General features: G+C 43.8%; 1 protein-coding gene across 5 annotated transcripts in view; it reads right to left on the bottom strand.

The window, feature by feature from the left end:
* The window catches only part of LOC115202250 (type II inositol 3,4-bisphosphate 4-phosphatase), a 200,972-nt gene that overhangs the window by 157,953 nt on the left and 23,178 nt on the right, over window positions 1-19,841 (bottom strand). For 3 of the 5 annotated variants that reach the window (XM_029766256.1, XM_029766259.1, XM_029766258.1), the window contains exons 3-4: window positions 9,980-10,098; window positions 3,667-3,783 (exon numbers count right to left, since the gene is read on the bottom strand). In XM_029766256.1, the coding sequence (XP_029622116.1) occupies window positions 3,667-3,783; window positions 9,980-10,098 (236 nt within the window). Of the gene's footprint in view, window positions 1-3,666; window positions 3,784-5,919; window positions 6,034-7,543; window positions 7,751-9,979; window positions 10,099-19,841 lie in introns of those variants that run through there. The other 2 variants (XM_029766260.1, XM_029766261.1) reach the window with 2 other exon arrangements.

Raw genomic sequence — 19,841 nt, 5'->3', positions numbered from 1 at the left:
AAGAGACTAGAGGAGGAGACTAGAGGAGGAGACTAGAGGAGGAGACTAGTGGAGGAGACTAGAGACTAGAGGGGGAGACTAGAGGAGGAGACTAGAGGAGGAGACTAGAGGAGGAGACTAGTGGAGGAGACTAGAGACTAGAGGGGGAGACTAGAGGAGGAGACTAGAGGAGGAGACTAGAGGAGGAGACTAGAGGAGGAGACTAGAGGAGGAGACTAGAGGAGGAGACTAGTGGAGGAGACTAGAGACTAGAGGGGGAGACTATTGTAAAATTGTAAAACATCTAGAGGAGTAGATTAGAGGAAACTAGAGGAGGACACTAGAGGAGACTAGAGGAGGAAACTAGAGGAGGAGACTAGAGGAGGAGACTAGAGGAGGAAACTAGAGGAGGAGACTAGAGGAGGAGACTAGAGGAGGAGACTAGAGGAGGAGACTAGAGGAGGAGACTAGAGGAGGAGACTAGTGGAGGAGACTAGTGGAGGAGACTAGAGACTAGAGGGGGAGACTATTGTAAAATTGTAAAACATCTAGAGGAGTAGATTAGAGGAAACTAGAGGAGGAGACTAGAGGAGGAGACTAGAGGAGGAGACTAGAGGAGGAGACTAGAGGAGGAGACTAGAGGAGGAGACTAGAGGAGGAGACTAGAGACTAGAGGGGGAGACTATTGTAAAATTGTAAAACATCTAGAGGAGTAGATTAGAGGAAACTAGAGGAGGACACTAGAGGAGACTAGAGGAGGAAACTAGAGGAGGAGACTAGAGGAGGAGACTAGAGGAGGAGACTAGAGGAGGAGACTAGTGGAGGAGACTAGAGACTAGAGGGGGAGACTATTGTAAAATTGTAAAACATCTAGAGGAGTAGATTAGAGGAAACTAGAGGAGGACACTAGAAGAGGAGACAACTAGAGGAGGAGACTAGAGGAGGTGACTAGAGGAGGAAACTAGAGGAGGACACTAGAGGTATGAGGGAATGATCTGAAAAGCACAGGAGGGCCTGTCGTGAAGCAGACATGACAGTCTGGGCACATGCACCAGCACACACACACCATTGAAGGATCCTCAGAGGAGGAAGGGGAGGACCATCCTCCTCAGTGAATAAAAAAAAAAACGTTTTTAGATAAAATGATATTAAATATAATCACGTCCCCAAATAATTGATTAAAACACACTATTTTGCAATGGTCTACAATAGCCTCAACACCGGCAGCCTCAACAGCACTCCATGGTGTAGCGTCCATCCTCCTCTGGGTACATTGAGTTCAATACAAAACCTAGTAGGCTCATGGTTCTCACCCCCTTCCATAGACTTACACAGTAATTATGACAACTTCTGAAGGATGTTCTCCAACCTATCAGAGCACTTGCAGTATGAACTGACATGTTGTCCACCCAATCAAAGGATCAGAGAATTAATCTAGTACTGAAAGCATAAGCTAGCTAGCACTGGAGAGCATAAAATGTGGTGAGTAGTTGACGCAAATAGAGATAAAGACAACAGTTGAACACATTTTTTAACAAATTCATTTCTTCCAAAATGAAGGCTAAGCAACACACACACACATACATTATACTAAAATAGCCTATTGGCTACTGTCTAAAACTTTAAAGTGACAGCCTCAGTGTTCACTGTAAACGTGGGCCAGAAGTTGCACAGAATTCTGCTCACAAGACCTGAGATTTGCTCAGTGCCCCAACAAATTAGAGGGAACATTGTTCTATTGTATTCTGATGGATTCTGATTATTATGGATGTTTTAGGAAATGGATAAAGGATGATGCTGGAATACTTGTATGGATGGTTGGGTTTTACGATCAGGTTTGAAAGCAGAGGTTATAATGTACGTCCAAGTACAGTAGCTGTACCAAAAAGACCAAGATGATGATGTCTCAATAAGGTTCATGACTCCTCCCATTTGTGAGCTGTAAAAAAATGAAATTCACTTCATTTTCATCCCTCAACAAAGACAGACCAAAGAACCAGAACATTCTATAAAACCCATAGGCTCCAAAGCGGCCTGGACAATGAACTCCCGCCAACCATTCCCAGATATAGCTGTAACACAGCTTATGCCTTTACCAGGCATCTATAAAATATATTTATATCAAGGCGTTAGCTTGTGTGGCCACGAACGATTCGACATTCATTTTTAACAGAACTCTACCACTTGGGATACGCGACTGACTGCTTGACATGACCAGTGTCTAACCGAGTCTTACACGGTGAAGGTGTTGTAGAGTTTAAACAGTGTTGGGGCTCACATAGGTGTAGTCTTCCATCAATATTACATGAAGACCTCAGAAGGAACTAGCTTGCTTCGTTTAGATCCCAGGCTTGAAGGGTTGTTAGCAAGTTGCTAACTTGCTATATTTTTTACAGAACAGCTGGATTCAACTACTCTACAGTATCTGAGGCTCAGGAAGAGTGAAATAAACCTATTTTTCTAACCTGAGTGAAGACCAGTTCGAGTCGTCTCTTTTTCAACTAAGAGTTAATGTACTTTTATGTTCTCATGTGTAGGTGTGAAATACATGTTGTGATATCGGCAGAATGACAACATAGAATCCCTACAATGGATATGCTATAGCCGCAAGTCAGAAGCATAGAGGGACTGAATGTATCCCATGTGTACTGTATGTGTGTGTAGCTGTGAGATACACATTTACATAAGCTAGGTGACCATGTGGCATCTGTAACGCACTTTATAAACCGGGTGGTTCAAGCCCTGAATGCTGATTGGCTTGAAAGCCGTGGGATATCAGAACGTACACCACGGGTATGACAAAACATTTTTTGGTACTGTTGTAGTTACATTGGTAAGCAGTTCACAATAGCAATAAGGTACCTCGGGGGTTTGTGGTATATTGCCAATATGCTAAGGGCTGTATCTTGTCACTCTGCATTCCGTCGTGCTTAAGAACAGCCCGTAGCTGTGGTATATTGGCCATATACAACACCCCCTCGGGGCCTTATTGCTTAAATAGAACCCATACAATAGCTATGATGTCGCTGTTCCAGATCTTTCTGTTCCCTCTGGCTCCAGTGCTCCAGGTAGTGCCGTCACAGTGCTGTAGTGGTAGCTAGTGTATAGTATCCTTACAACAGCTATGACATCATCGTGGAGTAAGTAACCCATAGCCTTAATAGCTAATAGTAAGTAACCCATAGCCAGTATCCAAGGGAAGCCTAAAGTGTTTCATATTGGAGAATCCATTAAATGATTTGAAGGCGGTTTAAAAAGGATTCCGAACCAGAAGACCCAGACCGACCAACATTCAGAATTCCATGTCTAGCGCTATCCCCATTCTCATTGATCTCTGGGTATGTATTCCAATGGGAAGATCACCAAAGGCCTCGCTCTTGCTTTCAGATCTCCTTTGACCCAGTTCATGCCACACAGACAGAACTCAATGTGAAGGCCTGTAACTTCACTTCAAATGCGTAACAACATGATAGATCACCCACACTCAAGGCCTCTCCAACTTCTGTTCTCTACCGCCCTGCAAGTGTTTGCAGCGCAGCCAGATAAACAAAACCACACACAAGAAAGACCTTCGGCACGCACAGCAAAGAACACAAGAATTTGAGGCATTGCTCATTCTCCCCCCACACACTCTCCCCGTACACACCCTCCCCCTCAGCCCCTTCACACACTTAGCGGTTTACTTACATTGTCGCGGGCCTTGTCTCTCACATCGTAAACGGTGAGCTTGACTAGCGTCTCTGGGCTGGCAGGGTACTCCGGAGGGAAGGTCACCCCTGTCAGGAACAACGGGTCTCTGCTACCCTGAGAGAGGATGAGAAGGAACATGAGAGAGAGGGAGAAATAATATTACATTTGAAATGTCTGTTTTCTTTTGGAACGTTTGTAAGTGTAATGTTTACTGCTCATTTTTTAAAATTGTTTATTTCACTTTTGTTTATTATCTATTTCACTTGCTTTGGCAATGTAAACATATATTTCCCATGCCAATAAAGCACATGGATTGAAATTGAGAAGGAGAGTGTGTGGGTGGGGGGGGGGGGGGGGAGGTGGAGAGAGAGAGAGAGGGAGAAGTGAGCCAACAGCTGTGCTCAGTCTGCTTCCCTACTGCTCTTGGGTGTTAGCGCAATAAATGGAAGTCTATAGGTAGACTTCTCATAGACTCCCAGTCTTTGCGCTAACGCTAGTTAGCATTGGTTTGCAAAACAACCTGTAATTTCCTCCATACTGGTCACAAAGACATACAAATGGTATCCACAAGTTCATCTGACTCTGGGGAAGTAGATAACGGGCCTTATTACCAAAATCCAAAAGTATCCCTTTAACTTAACCATTCAGAATGAATGCCTAAACTTAACCATGAAGTTGTTTTTGTTTAAAGCCAATCCTTAACTTAATAATTACGGAGTGAATGCCAAAGAAATGTGGCATTTTATGGGCTTGGCCATCTGATTCTGCAGTGAGACTGTGAGAGCTTGTTGCCATAGAGGGCTGGTACTGTACACAGACACATGGATGCATGACCTCCGCTAGCCTAAACACACAAACACACCCAGATTCCCACAAGACCCCCAAGCACCATAGCCCCCCCTATAGGGCCCCAGGCCCGGAGAGAGGCCTATGGAGCCTACTGTGACCTGGTATAATGTGTACCCTGACTGCGTCTGTATATACCCTGGTGTAGTGAAGCTTTGCGTGTTCAAAGAAAACTGGTGTTTACATCAGGGGCTCCCTCTTCCTGTTGCCCTGCCCTGATGGGTGGCTCTGGAACGCAGGCCCCCGGGACAGGCTGGACTCACAATCAGTACCCACACACATGGACGCACGCGGACACACACACAAACAAGCACATGGAGGCATTGTCATACACACACACACACACACACACACACACACACACACACACACACACACACACACACACACACACACTCGGAAAGCATACACTCGGAAAGCATACACTCGGAAAGCATACACTCGGAAAGCATACACTCGGAAAGCATACACTCGGAAAGCATACACTCGGAAAGCATACACTCGGAAAGCATACACTCAGAAAGCATACACTCAGAAAGCATACACTCAGAAAGCATACACTCAGAAAGCATACACTCAGAAAGCATACACTCAGAACACACACACTCAGAACACACACACTCAGCCCTGGTGCATCCCGTAAACACCCTAACGATAATCTGTCGACATGAAAAACGTCTCCACTGTCTCCAGTACTGCATTCCGCCGTAGCAACGGTCGTCGGCTAGGAAAACCCAAATCGCTCAGATTAGTCACCTCAACAAAGGATCGATAGAAGCCTCCAGTCTGTTTACATGTCCCTTTATTGACTACGTGGACATCCTTATCCAAGGTGACTAACAACTAATACATCTTAGCCTAACACAGTAAGCCCATTCATACAGTAGGGGAGTACTGGAGGGATGTAGACTGTGGAAGGACCTGTGGTTACAGATCGGCAGCCAAGACATGAGGCTACCCCAGGACAACCACGTGTTTTACACACACACACACACACACACACACACACACACACACACACCTCTCTCCTCACAAGCCAACCTCCACACAAACCCCTCTCCTCCCTTCTCCTCCCTAGTCTACTAGATGTTTTCATCCCCTGTATTAACACCAAGCAGTGGGAGAGAGAAAACAACACTAATCCATTGGAGAGCACTCTACTCCCATGCTCTCAGTATACAGTGTTGCCCAGTACTGCCACCCAGATACCATGCTACCATGCTTTGAGGGGCATATGGGCATTCTGGAGCAGCACATTCACACACAATCTGGTACAGCGGGCAAAACAAGAGGAAATCAAAGACTCGCTGAGTGCTCACATGCATGCACACACACACCACACACACGCACCTCAAATTCCCTCGACAAGACATTCTGAACTGAATAGCCTTCTTTCATACTTACCAGCATGTTTGGCAACTCCATCTACAGCCAAATTCACACAGCGGTACAAACAGGTAGAGTGGAGTAGCAGCAGTAGTACTTCAGAGAGAAGTAGCTAGACAGTCAGTCAATGGGCAGCCAGTCAGGCAGTATGTCTAGAGCAGTAGGGGAGACAGCTGCGTATATAGACAGTGACGCCCCTCTCGGTGCCTTTGGGTTACAGACCTCCAAGGAATGGGCGAGGCATTACACTATTAGAGGGTGTGTGTGTGGAGGGTGTGTGTGTGTGTGGAGGGGGAGTATCGTCCCATGGCAGGAGGCTCTCTCAGACAGTTGGCTCTTACCTATTCCCTTGACCCTCTCAGCATATTTACACACACACACACACACACACACACACACACACACACACACACACACACACACACACACACACACACACACACACGCGCGCGCGCGCCTCGCTTCACTAGCATGACATGAAAGGCTTGTTTTATCCTACTGGGCACTTGGCCCCACAGCATGCCGTCAAATCCCTTTTTTGAGAAGGCCATTCCTGGGCCCTTGGCGGTAATGGCTTTCAGAATAGGATTTTCCCATAGACAAACAGATTACCGTGGGGCCTAAATGTCACCCTCTCTGTCCTGTCTGTCTCCACTCTCAGAGGTACAGTATATAACCCACACCACTCTGGGTGCTCAGAGATGGAGAGAGGGGATCTCCAATAGCATTTTAGTAGTGTTTACACTTGCGCCCAACATGCCTGATAAAACTGATTGATAGGACAGATTGATAGGAGAGATTGATAGGAGAGACTGATAGGAGAGATTGATAGGAGAGATTGCTTTGAAGTCTGTTGATATCTACTGCTTATATTTATATTTATTTATTTATTTAACTTTATGCCCAACGTTTCAAACAAAGATAATTCAAATGAAAGAAAGGGTCTCTGTCCTATAGGCTTCACACTGCCCCAAGATGGACTGTTTAGGATAAGGAAACACCTGCTCTGTAAGGCTTCAATAACACCCTGATCACATGTGTGGGGGTGAGAGAGAAAGAGGTGGGGCAGGCAGCAGGCCACCAGTATCCAGTCTGTCTCCCACACGGCAGCCGGCCTGTCTCTGACATATTCCCACTTCATACACAGACATGAGTGTGAGCATGCACACACACACACACATAGGGCCTTTCCCCTTTTAACCAGAGAGGTGAATGAAGGAACAGCTGCAGCACTGAGGAATGATGGACAGACAGACAGAGCTCAATTAAACAGTGTTGCATAGGGACTCCCTATGGCTGGCCACACAAACACACACACACACACCACTGTATGGTGTACTGCCAGTTTAGTGTTATTGTTGAGTCTCTTACTGTAAAACCATTCTTGATGCTATTTGTTCTTGTCTGTTATCCTTTGAAAATAAATACAAGTTGATCCCCCCCAAAAATCCCTATCAGTGTTCAGTGATACGTAATGAATTAGAGAGACTAGTCATTCCAATACATCGACCAGTCAGATACAGAAGTTACACTGCGTCTGGTTCAATATTTACTATACCATGCGACTGTAAATCCAGAGACACGTCTACAGTATGATCAGAAGAGATCTCCACAGCTACATACATACAGTATCCATACATACCCTCCTCTTGAGAAGCCGAAAGCAACAGTCCATGTTGTTCTCAGATCCCTCTCCAAAACAAGAGTCACATCACAGCGATGGAATCACACTAGTCCTGCAGCAGTGAGCTTGGCTGAGCCGTACTGTACTGCTTACTGCTGCACCACATCCTGTGTTTTCCACTTGGACCCAGACCCAGAGTGAGTGGAGGACGAGGACTCCTTTTATTTTCTATGGAGTTTCTACTGTAAGAGACGAAGGGACTGTCTTGAAAACAGTAAAACTTCCTGTTGCTTAATCAGCTAGATAAGAGAGAGATAAACCCTTCTTTGTGTTCTCTCACATGAGCCCTCAGTCTGACGGAGAGGAGGGGGAAGAAAGGGAAAGACGAGTGACTGATTTGTTGAGGGGTGGATGTGTGTGTGTGTGTGTGTGTGTGTGTGTGCGCGCACGCAATGGTGGAAAATGACTCAAGTAAAAGCGAAAGTAACCCATTAAAATTGTTTTAAAAGTATTTCGTTTTAAATATACTTAAGTATCAAAAGTAAATGTAATTGCTAAAATATACTCAAGTATTAATATTAAATAATTTCTAATTCCTTATATTAAGCAACCCAGACAGCACAATTTGGTTTTTTAATTTACAGATAGCCAGGGGCACACTCCAACACTCAGGCATCATTTACATGATTTATTATTTTTACTTAAGCACTTTACACCAGTGTGTGTGTGTGTGTGTGTGTGTGCGTTCTAGGTGGGTATTCCAGCCCGGGACAGGGGGCAGATGTTGCCGCCGCCACAAAAACACTTGTGCTCTTGTTGCCATGGTAATGACACTCCAGCTCTGAGGGCAATAAAAGAGGCATGCCAAAGGTCGGAGGGCACAGACACTTCCGTGAGACTGTATGGAGCGCAGAGACTCAACACACACACAGTGGGCACACGCAGACAGTCTGCTACTGCAGTTGACTGACTCTGATAGTCAGATTGAGACAGATTGAGGGCTCTAACCACAAATCAGAGAGAAAGACAGAGAGATAACATGTTTCCCATGCCAATAAAGCCCTTACATTTACATTTTACATTTTTACATTTTAGTCATTTAGCAGACGCTCTTATCCAGAGCGACTTACAGCAGTGAATGCATACATTTCATTTCATGCATTTTTTTTGTACTGGCCCCCCATGGGAATCGAACCCGCAACCCTGGCGTTGCACACACCATGCTGGCGTTGCAAACACCATGCTCTACCAACTGAGCCACAGGGAAAGCCCTTGAATTGAGACAGAGATTGAGAGTGAGAGAGTGAGAGAGTGAGAGAGTGAGAGAGTGAGAGAGTGAGAGAGTGAGAGAGTGAGAGAGAGAGAGAGAGAGAGAGAGAGAGAGAGAGAGAGAGAGAGAGAGAGAGAGAGAGAGAGAGAGAGAGAGAGAGAGAGAGAGAGAGAGAGAGAGATAGATAGATAGATAGATAGAGAGAATGAGAGTGAGAGGGAGGGAGGGAACAAAAGAGAGCGAGCAAATGAGAGAAAGAGAGAGAAAGAGAATGAGTAGGAGAGAGAGAGATATACTTAACAGGCTGACTACACCACTCGCGTCACGTGCGCGAGCGTTGCAAAACAAATGTAGAAATCTATATTATTCAATTATTGCACCCACAATGCTCACGCGCGCCAATGAGCATCTGCGTTGCCAAGGGCTAAAATAGAAGTCAGTTCTATTTCTGACGCAGATCACACTGCAAGTCCTGCCTCTCCCATCTCCTCATTGGTTTATAGAAGCAGGTGCCCACGTGCCATCTCCTCATTGGTTATACCCACGTTGGTGACTGAAGACGAACAAGGTCGTCATTTATGAAAGTTGCCAATCGCAATATAAAGTCAAGAGAAGAAAAAGCTTGGAAGGATGAGAGATGACTCGGTTGACCGTTTTATGTGTGGATTAATTGGTGGAGCAGAGGACCTTGTGCATTTCAGGTAAAATAACAACTCAATGTTTATAACCCAGGACAAATTAGCTAGCAACAGCAAGCTAGCTAAATAGGACAAATTAGCTAGCAAGTGCAAGCTAGCTAGCTAAATTGCCATAAATGTTTAATGCTTTTCGACCTGTCCCCAAATTAATATAATTGGTTCAGAGTTTATTTTGATATTTTAACCTCCGTGTCATGATCGCATTTGGTGTGGGGGGACAAAATACATTTATGCACAATGGCGCGCACGCACGCACGCACCCGGTTTGGGTTCCATGTTAACCACATTAGCAACTTAGACCCAGTGAACCAAAGCGACCCTTTAACAGTAAAAATAACAAACACCGGCAGAGAAAGGGAGTGAGATAGCAAAAGAGTGTGTGTGAGAGAAAGAGAGCGTGAGAAGGAGGGGAGGTAGCTGCATTAAGTGGCTTGTGAAAGGGTGTGTGTGTGTACGTGTCAGTGCATATGCGTGTGTGTGCCTTACCTCTACTATCTCTGTGCAGGCGTGGGAGACCAGGTATTGTTCCCGGGGGTCGATGACAGCAACCTGGACTAGAGCATTGGGCTTCCTGTCTCTGCCAGAGCCAATCAGATCCCTGCACTCTGGAGAAGGGGAGGACACACACGCACAGAGACAGAGAGAGAGAGAAAGATTGGGGGAGGACAGAGAAAGATGGAGCAGAAAGAGAGAGTTGATGAAAGGGGGAGGGCAGAGAGAGAGGACAGTCAGTACATTCCCTGAGTAAAACCCCAACATCAAACAACACAAGGTTGAATAGAAAGGTCAAAAGGGAAAGGGGAAGGAGAGGAAGGAGGAGGGAAATCACCGTGACCCCACCATTCCTGGGGCATGAGGTGAGAGTGGTGGAAGGATTTAAAAAAAGCTATTTCTCAGGGAAGTATCCTCACTGTAAAAGGAAATGGGAAGTGATATGTCCTTAGTTCTGGAAAGCAGCTTGTCTCCTGAGACCCAGTCGTCAAACTAACATGGCTGCCAGTCAAAGTCTTCTCTCTTCCTTCTTCCCTCAGCTGAGTGAGTGTGCTGAGGACTGTCTGTTTTATTAGGATTTAATGTTTGTCAGTGAAACCCCTGGTCAGTCCCTAGTTCCTCCAGGCTTCCTGTTTGACAGGAAGACTGGGACGAGGGGAGGCTAGGCCATCATAGGAAACCAACACTTCCTGTCCAGGAATGGTCACTCCCTCTCTGGCTCAGTATGAGGCTGTGGTCACCAGTATTTACTGTAAAGTGATATTGGACGATATATGTAGATATTGAAGTAACCACAAAGAGCCATATGCTGTCACTGAATGGTTAAAAATCTGACTACCGCGGTCTAGGACTACTAGACAGGGTGGACTATCTGACTACCGCGCTCTAGGACTACTAGACAGGGTGGACTATCTGACTACCGCGCTCTAGGACTACTAGACAGGGTGGACTATCTGACTACCGCGCTCTAGGACTACTAGACAGGGTGGACTATCTGACTACCGCGCTCTAGGACTGCTAGACAGGGTGGACTATCTGACTACAGCGCTCTAGGACTGCTAGACAGGGTGGACTATCTGACTACAGCGCTCTAGGACTGCTAGACAGGGTGGACTATCTGACTACAGCGCTCTAGGACTACTAGACAGGGTGGATTATCTGACTACAGCGCTCTAGGACTACTAGACAGGGTGGACTATCTGACTACAGCGCTCTAGGACTACTAGACAGGGTGGACTATCTGACTACAGCGCTCTAGGACTGCTAGACAGGGTGGAATATCTGACTACAGCGCTCTAGGACAACTAGACAGGGTGGAATATCTGACTACAGCGCTCTAGGACTACTAGACAGGGTGGAATATCTGACTACAGTGCTCTAGGACTACAGGGTGAGACATCTGAATCAGGACATTGGACCATGTCCAAATGGTGCACTTTATCCAACTAGCAACATTCTGGCAGACAAACAAGAATTGATCCGCTTTGCAAATGCGTTGTCACTATAGCACATTATTTAGTGAAATCGTAACCCCGTGTAACATTACTCAATAGAACAAAAATCCATAAAAGCAGCAAAATATGACAGAAGGTTGTTCTTTTTATGTGTAATTCCCCCTCGGAGAGTCGATTTTACAGAATAAGTGACTGTACGGGTACAGAAAATAAAAAGGTTACAACAAGGGGGAATTGAAGAAGAGTCAAGAGGAAGCTACAGAGGTGGCCCAGGAGTTAAAAGATGAATGGCGCTAAGGCATAAAACACTGTCTTTGCTGTAAAGACCTTTCCTTCCTTGATGTACTGGAGTCTCAGTGAACGGATCCATCTAGCATTCTCTGATCTTTGGAGGATGAGAGAGTGAGATACGGGGCTATGCACTGGGACACACACCAAGACAAGGGGTTCACTCTGTAGAATGGAATCCCTTTCTTAGTTGAGTTATACCATACTGCAACGTGTAGATGTACAGTTGAATGCACGCAAAACATACACGGACACACATATGCATACACGCAAGCACTTACGACTCACACGCATGCATGCAAGGACGACACACACACACACACACAAAAGAGTGTTTGTTGGCCTTATGTAAATTGCTGCAAGTATCATGTGTATTTCTACCTACATTAGAATTCTGATCGGCTTGTCAAGGTGAAAGTCGTCACCTTGACTGGTCTACGAACACAAACAAAGTCAAAATTCAAGCGGTATTTGTCACCCAGTTTGTGTGTGAGTGGAAAGGGAAAACAGTGTTTTAGCATTTAGCCGAGCCTCTCTGCTGAGAAATGGGATGTCAGAACAACGTAACACTGTTCTGGTTGAAGCATTGACACACGGTCGAGGTCAAATTCAAGGTCAAACATCAAAATTGTCTCATTAGAAACCAGCTAAAATAGTGACATTCAACAATTGTATATAGATACACAGCTGAAGTCGGAAGTTTACATACACTTAGGTTGGAGTCATTGAAACTCGTTTTTCAACCACTCCACAAATTTCTTGTTAACAAACTATAGTTTTGGCAAGTCGGTTAGGACATCTACTTTGTGCATGACTAGTAATTTTTACAACTATTGTTTACTGACGGATTATTTCACTTATAATTCATTGTATCACAATTCTAGTGGGTCAGAAGTTTACATACACTAAGTTGACAGTGCCTTTAAACAGCTTGGAAAATTCCAGAAGATTATGTCATGGCTTTAGAAGCTTCTGATAGGCTAATTGACATAATTTGAGTCAATTGGAGGTGTACCTGTGGATGTATTTCAAGGCCTACCTTCAAACTCAGTGCCTCTTTGCTTGACATCATGGAAAAATCTAAAGAAATCAGCCAAGACCTCAGAAAAAAATTTGGAGACCTCCACAAGTCTTGTACATCCTTGGGAGCAATTTCCAAACACCTGAAAGTACCACGTTCATCTGTACAAACAATAGTATGCAAGTATAAACACCATGGGACCATGCAGCCATCATACCGCTCAGGAAGGAGACGTGTTCAGTCTCCTAGAGATGAACGTACTTTGGTGTGAAAAGTGCAAATCAATCCCAGAACAACAGCAAAGGACCTTATGAAGATGCTGGAGGAAACAGGTACAAAAGTATCTATATCCACAGTAAAATGAGTCCTATATCGACATAACCTGAAAGGCCGCTCAGCAAGGAAGAAGCCACTGCTCCAAAACCGCCATAAAAAAGCCAGACTACGGTTTGCAACTGCACATGGGGACAAAGATAATACTTTTTGGAGAAATGTCCTCTGGTCTGATGAAACAAAAATCATTCTCTCTACTTTTATTCTGACATTTCACATTCTTAAAATAAAGTGGTGATGCTAACTGACCTAAGACAGGGAATGTTTACTACGATAAAATGTTAGGAAATGTGAAAAACTGAGTTTAAATGTATTTTACTAAGGTGTATGTAAACTTCCAACTTCAACTGTAGATATATATAGATACTGTATGTGTTTCCAAGGCTGATATACTGTATATAGCAAAAGATCAATCACGTTTAAGTGAGTCTTGTTTTGATCCCAGTTTAAATCAACAGGTTTGAAAGTCAATCAATGATCCCATTCAAACCATGTGACATCAGAAATAGCCCTGAATCACTGGCTCTTTGCCCGGTCAGGGGAATGTACTCAAATATTTCCTGAATGCTTCTTATTAGATCAAAAGAGTTAACGGAAAACAAGAATAGCAACCTGTTGTATGGAAATGACTAACAACACTCTAGGTACCATGATACTCTCAAAGAGCCTCTTCTCTATGACACACATGGTGTCCAAATGGAGAGAGACAGAGACCGAGACAGAGACACAGAGACAGAGACAGACAGAGACAAAGCCAAATTACGTTGTTCCTCAAAAAAAACAGACATGGAAACTGCCTCATATTCACAGCCCAGTAAGCCGTACAACATCAGAAATTCATACAGAAGGGTCCAAAACAGCACAGAAGAATACCAGAAAGCAACCTGTAACCAAAATATCCAAACACTCTTAGATAACTTTCTGGATACCACATTCACTCGCAGTAAAGAAGGCATCAATCTATCAGTTAAAAACATCAACTATATATTCATGCAAATGGCAAAAGAACAATTGAAATTGATAAAAAACAAAACAAAAAAGACCACAGATGACAACTGGTTTGATGCAGATTGTAAAATTATAAGGAAAAACTTAGAACACTATCCAACCAAAAGCACAGAGACCCAAATAATGGTGAATTACGCCTTCATTACTGTGAGACTTTAAAACTCTATAAACATACACTCAGAACCAAAAAATGCACAGTACAACAGCAAGCAGGTGACACTAATTGAGGAGTCCATAAACACAACCAACTTCTGGCAAAATTGGAAAAAACTAAAAAAATCTAAACAAGAGGAATTAGCGATACAAAATGGGGACATATGGACAACACATTTTTAAAACACTCTACAACACCGTTGAAATTGATACAAACGCAGAACACCAAATTCATGAGAAGTTGAATGGATTAGAAAAAGCTATAAAGGACAATCAAAATCCATTGGACTCCCCAATTACTGACCAGGAGCTCTATAAGAAACTTCAGGCCCTCAAATTTAAAAAAGCATGCGAACCTGATAGCATCCTAAATGAGATGCTCAAACTCACTATTGCAATATTTCAATTGGCTATATTAAAACTGTTTAATTTGATCCTGAGTGTAGGTTATTTCCCTGACATCTGGAATCAAGGACTCATAACCCCAATCTTTAAGAACGGAGACAAATTTGACTCTAACAATTACAGAGGGATTTGTGTGAACAGTAACCTGGGGAAGGTTTTCTGTAGTATTATAAATGTAAGAGTTCTAAACTTCCTTAATAAGCACAATGCCTTGAGTAAAAGCCAAATTGGATTCATACCAAAACATCACACGACTGATCGTATTTACACCCTACACACCCTGATAAACATGTCCACCAAAATAATACCAAAATATACGCTTGCTTTATCGCCTTCCAAAAAGCATTTGATTCTATTTGGCATACAGGATTGTTCTACAAAGTTATTGAAAGTGGTGTAGGGGGTAAAACATATGACATAATTAAATCAATGTATACTGGCAATACGTGCAGCATTAAAATTGGCAAGAAAATAACAGAATTCTTTAACCAGAGGCGGGGCCTTCACTAGGGTTGCAATCTGAGCCCTGCACTCTTCAATATTTAAACCCCAAAAACCCCAAAAAGACTAAAATAATGATTTTTTCAGAGAAGATCCAGATCTTAGGGAATTAGACCAAAGTTCTCAATTGGTACAAAATATATAGAGTACTGCACACACTACAATTACTTAGGTTTAAAAATAAACACAAATGGACACCTTAATGAGGCAGTGAATGAACTGAGAGTGAAAGCATGCAGGGCATTCTACGCCATTAAAAAGCAAATTCAAATTGAAATGCCTATTAAAATTTGGCTAAAATGAATTGAATGTGTCATTGAACCAATTGCACTTTATGGCAGCGAGGTGTGGGGTCCACTTGCAAAACAAGATTTCATCAAATGGGACAAACACCCCATTGAAACCCTGCAGTGTCCAGAGGAAAACTACAAACAATGCATGCAGGGCAGAATTAGGCCAATATCTACTAATTTAAAAAAACTAAAAAAAGAACAATTAAGTTTTGGAAACATCTAAAATACAGTGACCCCCTCTCATATCATTACCAAGCCCTGCAATGCCAAGAGCTGAGCAAAGAAAATAGTCCCCTCATCCATCTGGTCCTGGGGCTAAGTTCACAAAGTTGTTCTACTAACACACTGAAGCCTCAGGACCAGAACATCCAATCAATCAGAATAAACCAAATTACAACACAGTCAAAACAAAACTACATTGCTTATTAGGAAACACAAGCTCAAAGCAAAATGCAGTGCTATCTGGCCCTAAATCGACAGTATACCGTGGCCAGCTATTCAACCATGGTTACTGATCAAAACCTTATAAAAACCTTGACAAAGTACAGGCTCAGTGAGCACAGCCTTGCCATTGAGAAGGGTAGACACAGGAAAACCTGGCTCCCTGTAGAGGAAAGGCTGTGCAACCACTGCACAACCTGAGACGGAGCTGCATTTCCTGACAAAATGTGAAAAATATAAAACAATTAGAGAGTGTCATTTCCCCAAATTTGAAACCCTTATTCAAGGTTTCAAAGACATCTCTGATGAGAGTAGGCTACCCATCCTGTTGGGGGAGGACGCAGAGAGCTGTGGGTTGGCAGCGCACTACATTGCTGCCTGCCATAAGTTGAGGGACAGTGTCTGACAGACCAATCAACCTACACATGTCCTCTACTGTATGCTGTAAAGACTTTTTCTTTCTTGATGTACTGGAGTCTCAGTGAACTGATCCATCTAGCATTCTCTGACTTTGGAGGATGAGCGTGTTAGAGATACGGGGCTATGCACTGGGACACACACCAAGACAAGGGGTTCACTCTGTATAATGGAATCCTTTCCTTAGTTGAGTTATACCATACTGCAAGATGTAGATGTACAGTTGAATGCATGCACAAACATACACATATGCGTACATGCAAGCACTTACGACTCACACAAAAACATTTTTTGTTGGCCTTATGTAAATTGCAGCCAGTACCAGCCATTTTCCTACCTACAGCATTAGAATGCTGATTGACTTGTCAAGGTGAGAGTAGTCACCTTGACTTGTTTACAAACGCAAACAAACACAAACAAAGTCGAGATTCAAGCGGTTTTGTCATAAATAAAACTGTTTTAGAATTTAGCCGAGCCGCTCTGCTGAGAAATGGGATGTCAGAGCAATGTAGCGCTGTTCTGGTTGAAGCATTTACATTGTTGGAAGTGCAACACATCGTTTTATTAACACACAGTCAAATTCAAAATGAAATATCAACAGGTTCTCATTTAGGGATGCACGATATATCGGTATCGGCCGATAGTAGCTAAAAATGCCAACATCGGTATCGGCCCGATGTCCAGTTTAACGCCGATGTGCAAAACCGATGTCAAAGCTGATGTGCATACCTATATAAGATAGGTACATGATGTAATGACGCCACGTAAAATGTTGCGCTACACGTGCAACACAGCATTCCTAACCTAGCCCACAATGTCTGCTGTGTGGATCGAGCAGTCAACAAGTTGAGCAGTCATTTGAAAGAGTAAGAACATTTCAGCGAGACAACTCAAAGGCGAAATCCATTGCCCTTGACTGTCGTGGGTGATGTTGGCTTTCGCGACTAGTCGAGCACTGGTACAAACTACCAAGTGCGCTATTTTTCAGATGTTGCCTTACAGGAGTTAAACAGTAATAGCTTCACTGCTATTAGTGTCACGACATACTATGGAACGCCGTTTGGGTCTTTGCAAGTCAAAAAAGATGCACGTCAAATAACACTTTGACAAGTTAAATAAGCTTTTAATTTGACACGTCAAATAACAGTTCTATTATAGAATGTTGTGTGTTCTGAATTTACACGTACAAGCTAAGTGCCACCACTACTATCAGTAGCACTGTCAAAGCTGTACAAAAAAGTCTGCAAACAAGCAAACACCGGCCACGAACGATGTGTTTACAATACCGCGTTGGTATAAAGCATTATTTGTTTGGCCGCAACTTCTGGGGTAGCTAGCTAGCTTTAGCTTGGTACCTAGCTAGCACAAATACAACCAGCCTGAAAACAATGACCAGTAGAAACTGCAATCATTTTCATTATTCTTAGCAATGATTTCGGAATCCTTGTGAGTAAGTATTAGCTAGATTGCCACTTGTTGTTCGCCTATTGAAATTTAACTTCAGCTCATGAAAAATAAATAGCTAGCCAGCTACTTAACCCTGTTGTCCAAAGCTAAGGTTTTAGCAGCCAGCTAGCTTCATCTGGTTAGTGAAGCTCGACTGGACCGGGTTATGTGTTATGAAACTAGCCATAATAAGGATTGGGCAATGAAATGGGGTATCAGTCTACTCAGTGACACCCACAGAACACAACTGTGAAGAGTTTACACAAATATTAGCGTTGTAGCTCTTATTGCAGGACTGTGACTGTGTGAAATCACCTCCCCAGTCAGCCTATTGGTGTGTATTGACATTGATTTTGCACTGTACAGCTTTACCTAAGGATTGGGAATCAATGACATGGGGTATCAGTTTAGTCACTACCCAAGATATTTTTCCCAACGTCCTCCTCAGCATTATCAGACTCCAAAACATCCAAGCAATATTGTTTTTCCTTGGGAATAGTGTTCAATACACATAGGTTGACAAATGTTGCTCAATTCACAGTTGTTTCAGAGACCCGCAATAAGAGCTATGACGCTTATGTTCTCTGGGTGTCACTGAGTAGACTGATACCCCATGTCATCGCAATGCTAGCTAGGTTCGAGTCCAGCCGGCCGCGACCGGGAGACCCATGGGGCGGTGCACAATTGACCCAGCGTCGTCCAGGTTAGGGAGAGTTTTGCCGGCATGGATGTCCTTGTCCCATCGCGCACTAGCGACTCCTGTGGTGGGCCGGGCGCAGTGCACGCTGACACGGTTGCCAGGTGTACAGTGTTTCCCCCAACACATTGGTACGGCTGGCTTCCGGGTTAAGTGGGCATTGTGTCAAGAAGCTGTGCGGCTTGGCTAGGCTGTGTTTTGGAGGACGCACGGCTCTCGGCCTTTGCCTCTCCCAAGTACGTTCGGTAGTTGCAGAGATGAGACAAGACTGTAACTACCAATTGGAAAACACAAAATTGGGGAGAAAAAAGGGGTAGAGAAAAAAAAGTATATGATTTATCATTCAATCGATGACCCCATTCAAACCGTGTAACATCAGAAATAAGCCTAAATCACACAGAATTTAATTCCATTTCCTCTTTAGGTTGTTCGTGTCTCTTTGCCCAGTCAGTGAAATGGACACAAATATTTCCTGAATGCTTTTTATTAGATCAAAAGAGTGGATGGAATAGCAGAATAGCAGCCTGCTGTATGGAACTTACTAACAACACTCTAGGTACCATGATACTCTCAAAGAGCCTCTTCTCTATGACACAAATAGTGTCCAAATGGAGAGAGAGACAGAGAGTGAGAGAGAGAAAGCGAGAAAAATAGAGAGAGACAGACAGGAGAGAGCGAGAACAGGTCGAGAGCGAGAGAGTAGAGAGAGAGAGAGCGACAGAGGGAGAACAGGTCGAGAGAGAGAGGAAAGTAAGGAAAGGTAAGGAGAGTTAGAGAGAGATAATGGGAACAGAGGAATAGAAGGAGAGAAGGCTTGAGTGAAGTGATAGAAGGCAAGAAAGAGAGGGAGGGAGTGGGTGAGTCATGAAAATACTAAGAGGAGGGCTGACCACCCCAGATGTAATGCAGCCCGTTAGGCTAATTGGCTGGCTCGATCTGGATTAAAGTCCTTCAGCATTAAAGCAAATGACTTTCTGCTCCGATGCAATGGCTACAATCATCGCTAATTTATCATCCTAAAATAGCCGAGACATTTATCTGAAAATATGGTGTTTTTCTGTGACTCCATGGGGTTTGGGGTGAGTAAATTGTATGGTTGTAAACTGAAATAATAACTTAGCTTTTAGTCTGATCATTATTTGAATGATGAACAACCTTTCAAATTTACTGTCAACGGCATTATTATTTTGACCTTTGGCAGTCAGACAGACGATTTTTACATTCCATTATGAGTATCCTCCTCTACTACAACACCGACAGTGGCATGCGGACGGACGGACGGACAGACGGACGGACGGACGGACGGACGGACAGACGGACAGACGGACAGACGGACAGACGGACAGACGGACAGACGGACAGACGGACAGACAGACAGACAGCAACGCAGCAGTCATGG

The sequence above is a fragment of the Salmo trutta genome, chromosome 11 (assembly GCF_901001165.1).
Source record: "Salmo trutta chromosome 11, fSalTru1.1, whole genome shotgun sequence".
Classification (NCBI taxonomy): Eukaryota; Metazoa; Chordata; class Actinopteri; order Salmoniformes; family Salmonidae; genus Salmo; species Salmo trutta.
Note: the sequence above shows the minus strand (reverse complement) of the source record. Positions and strands in the feature narration are given on the sequence as shown.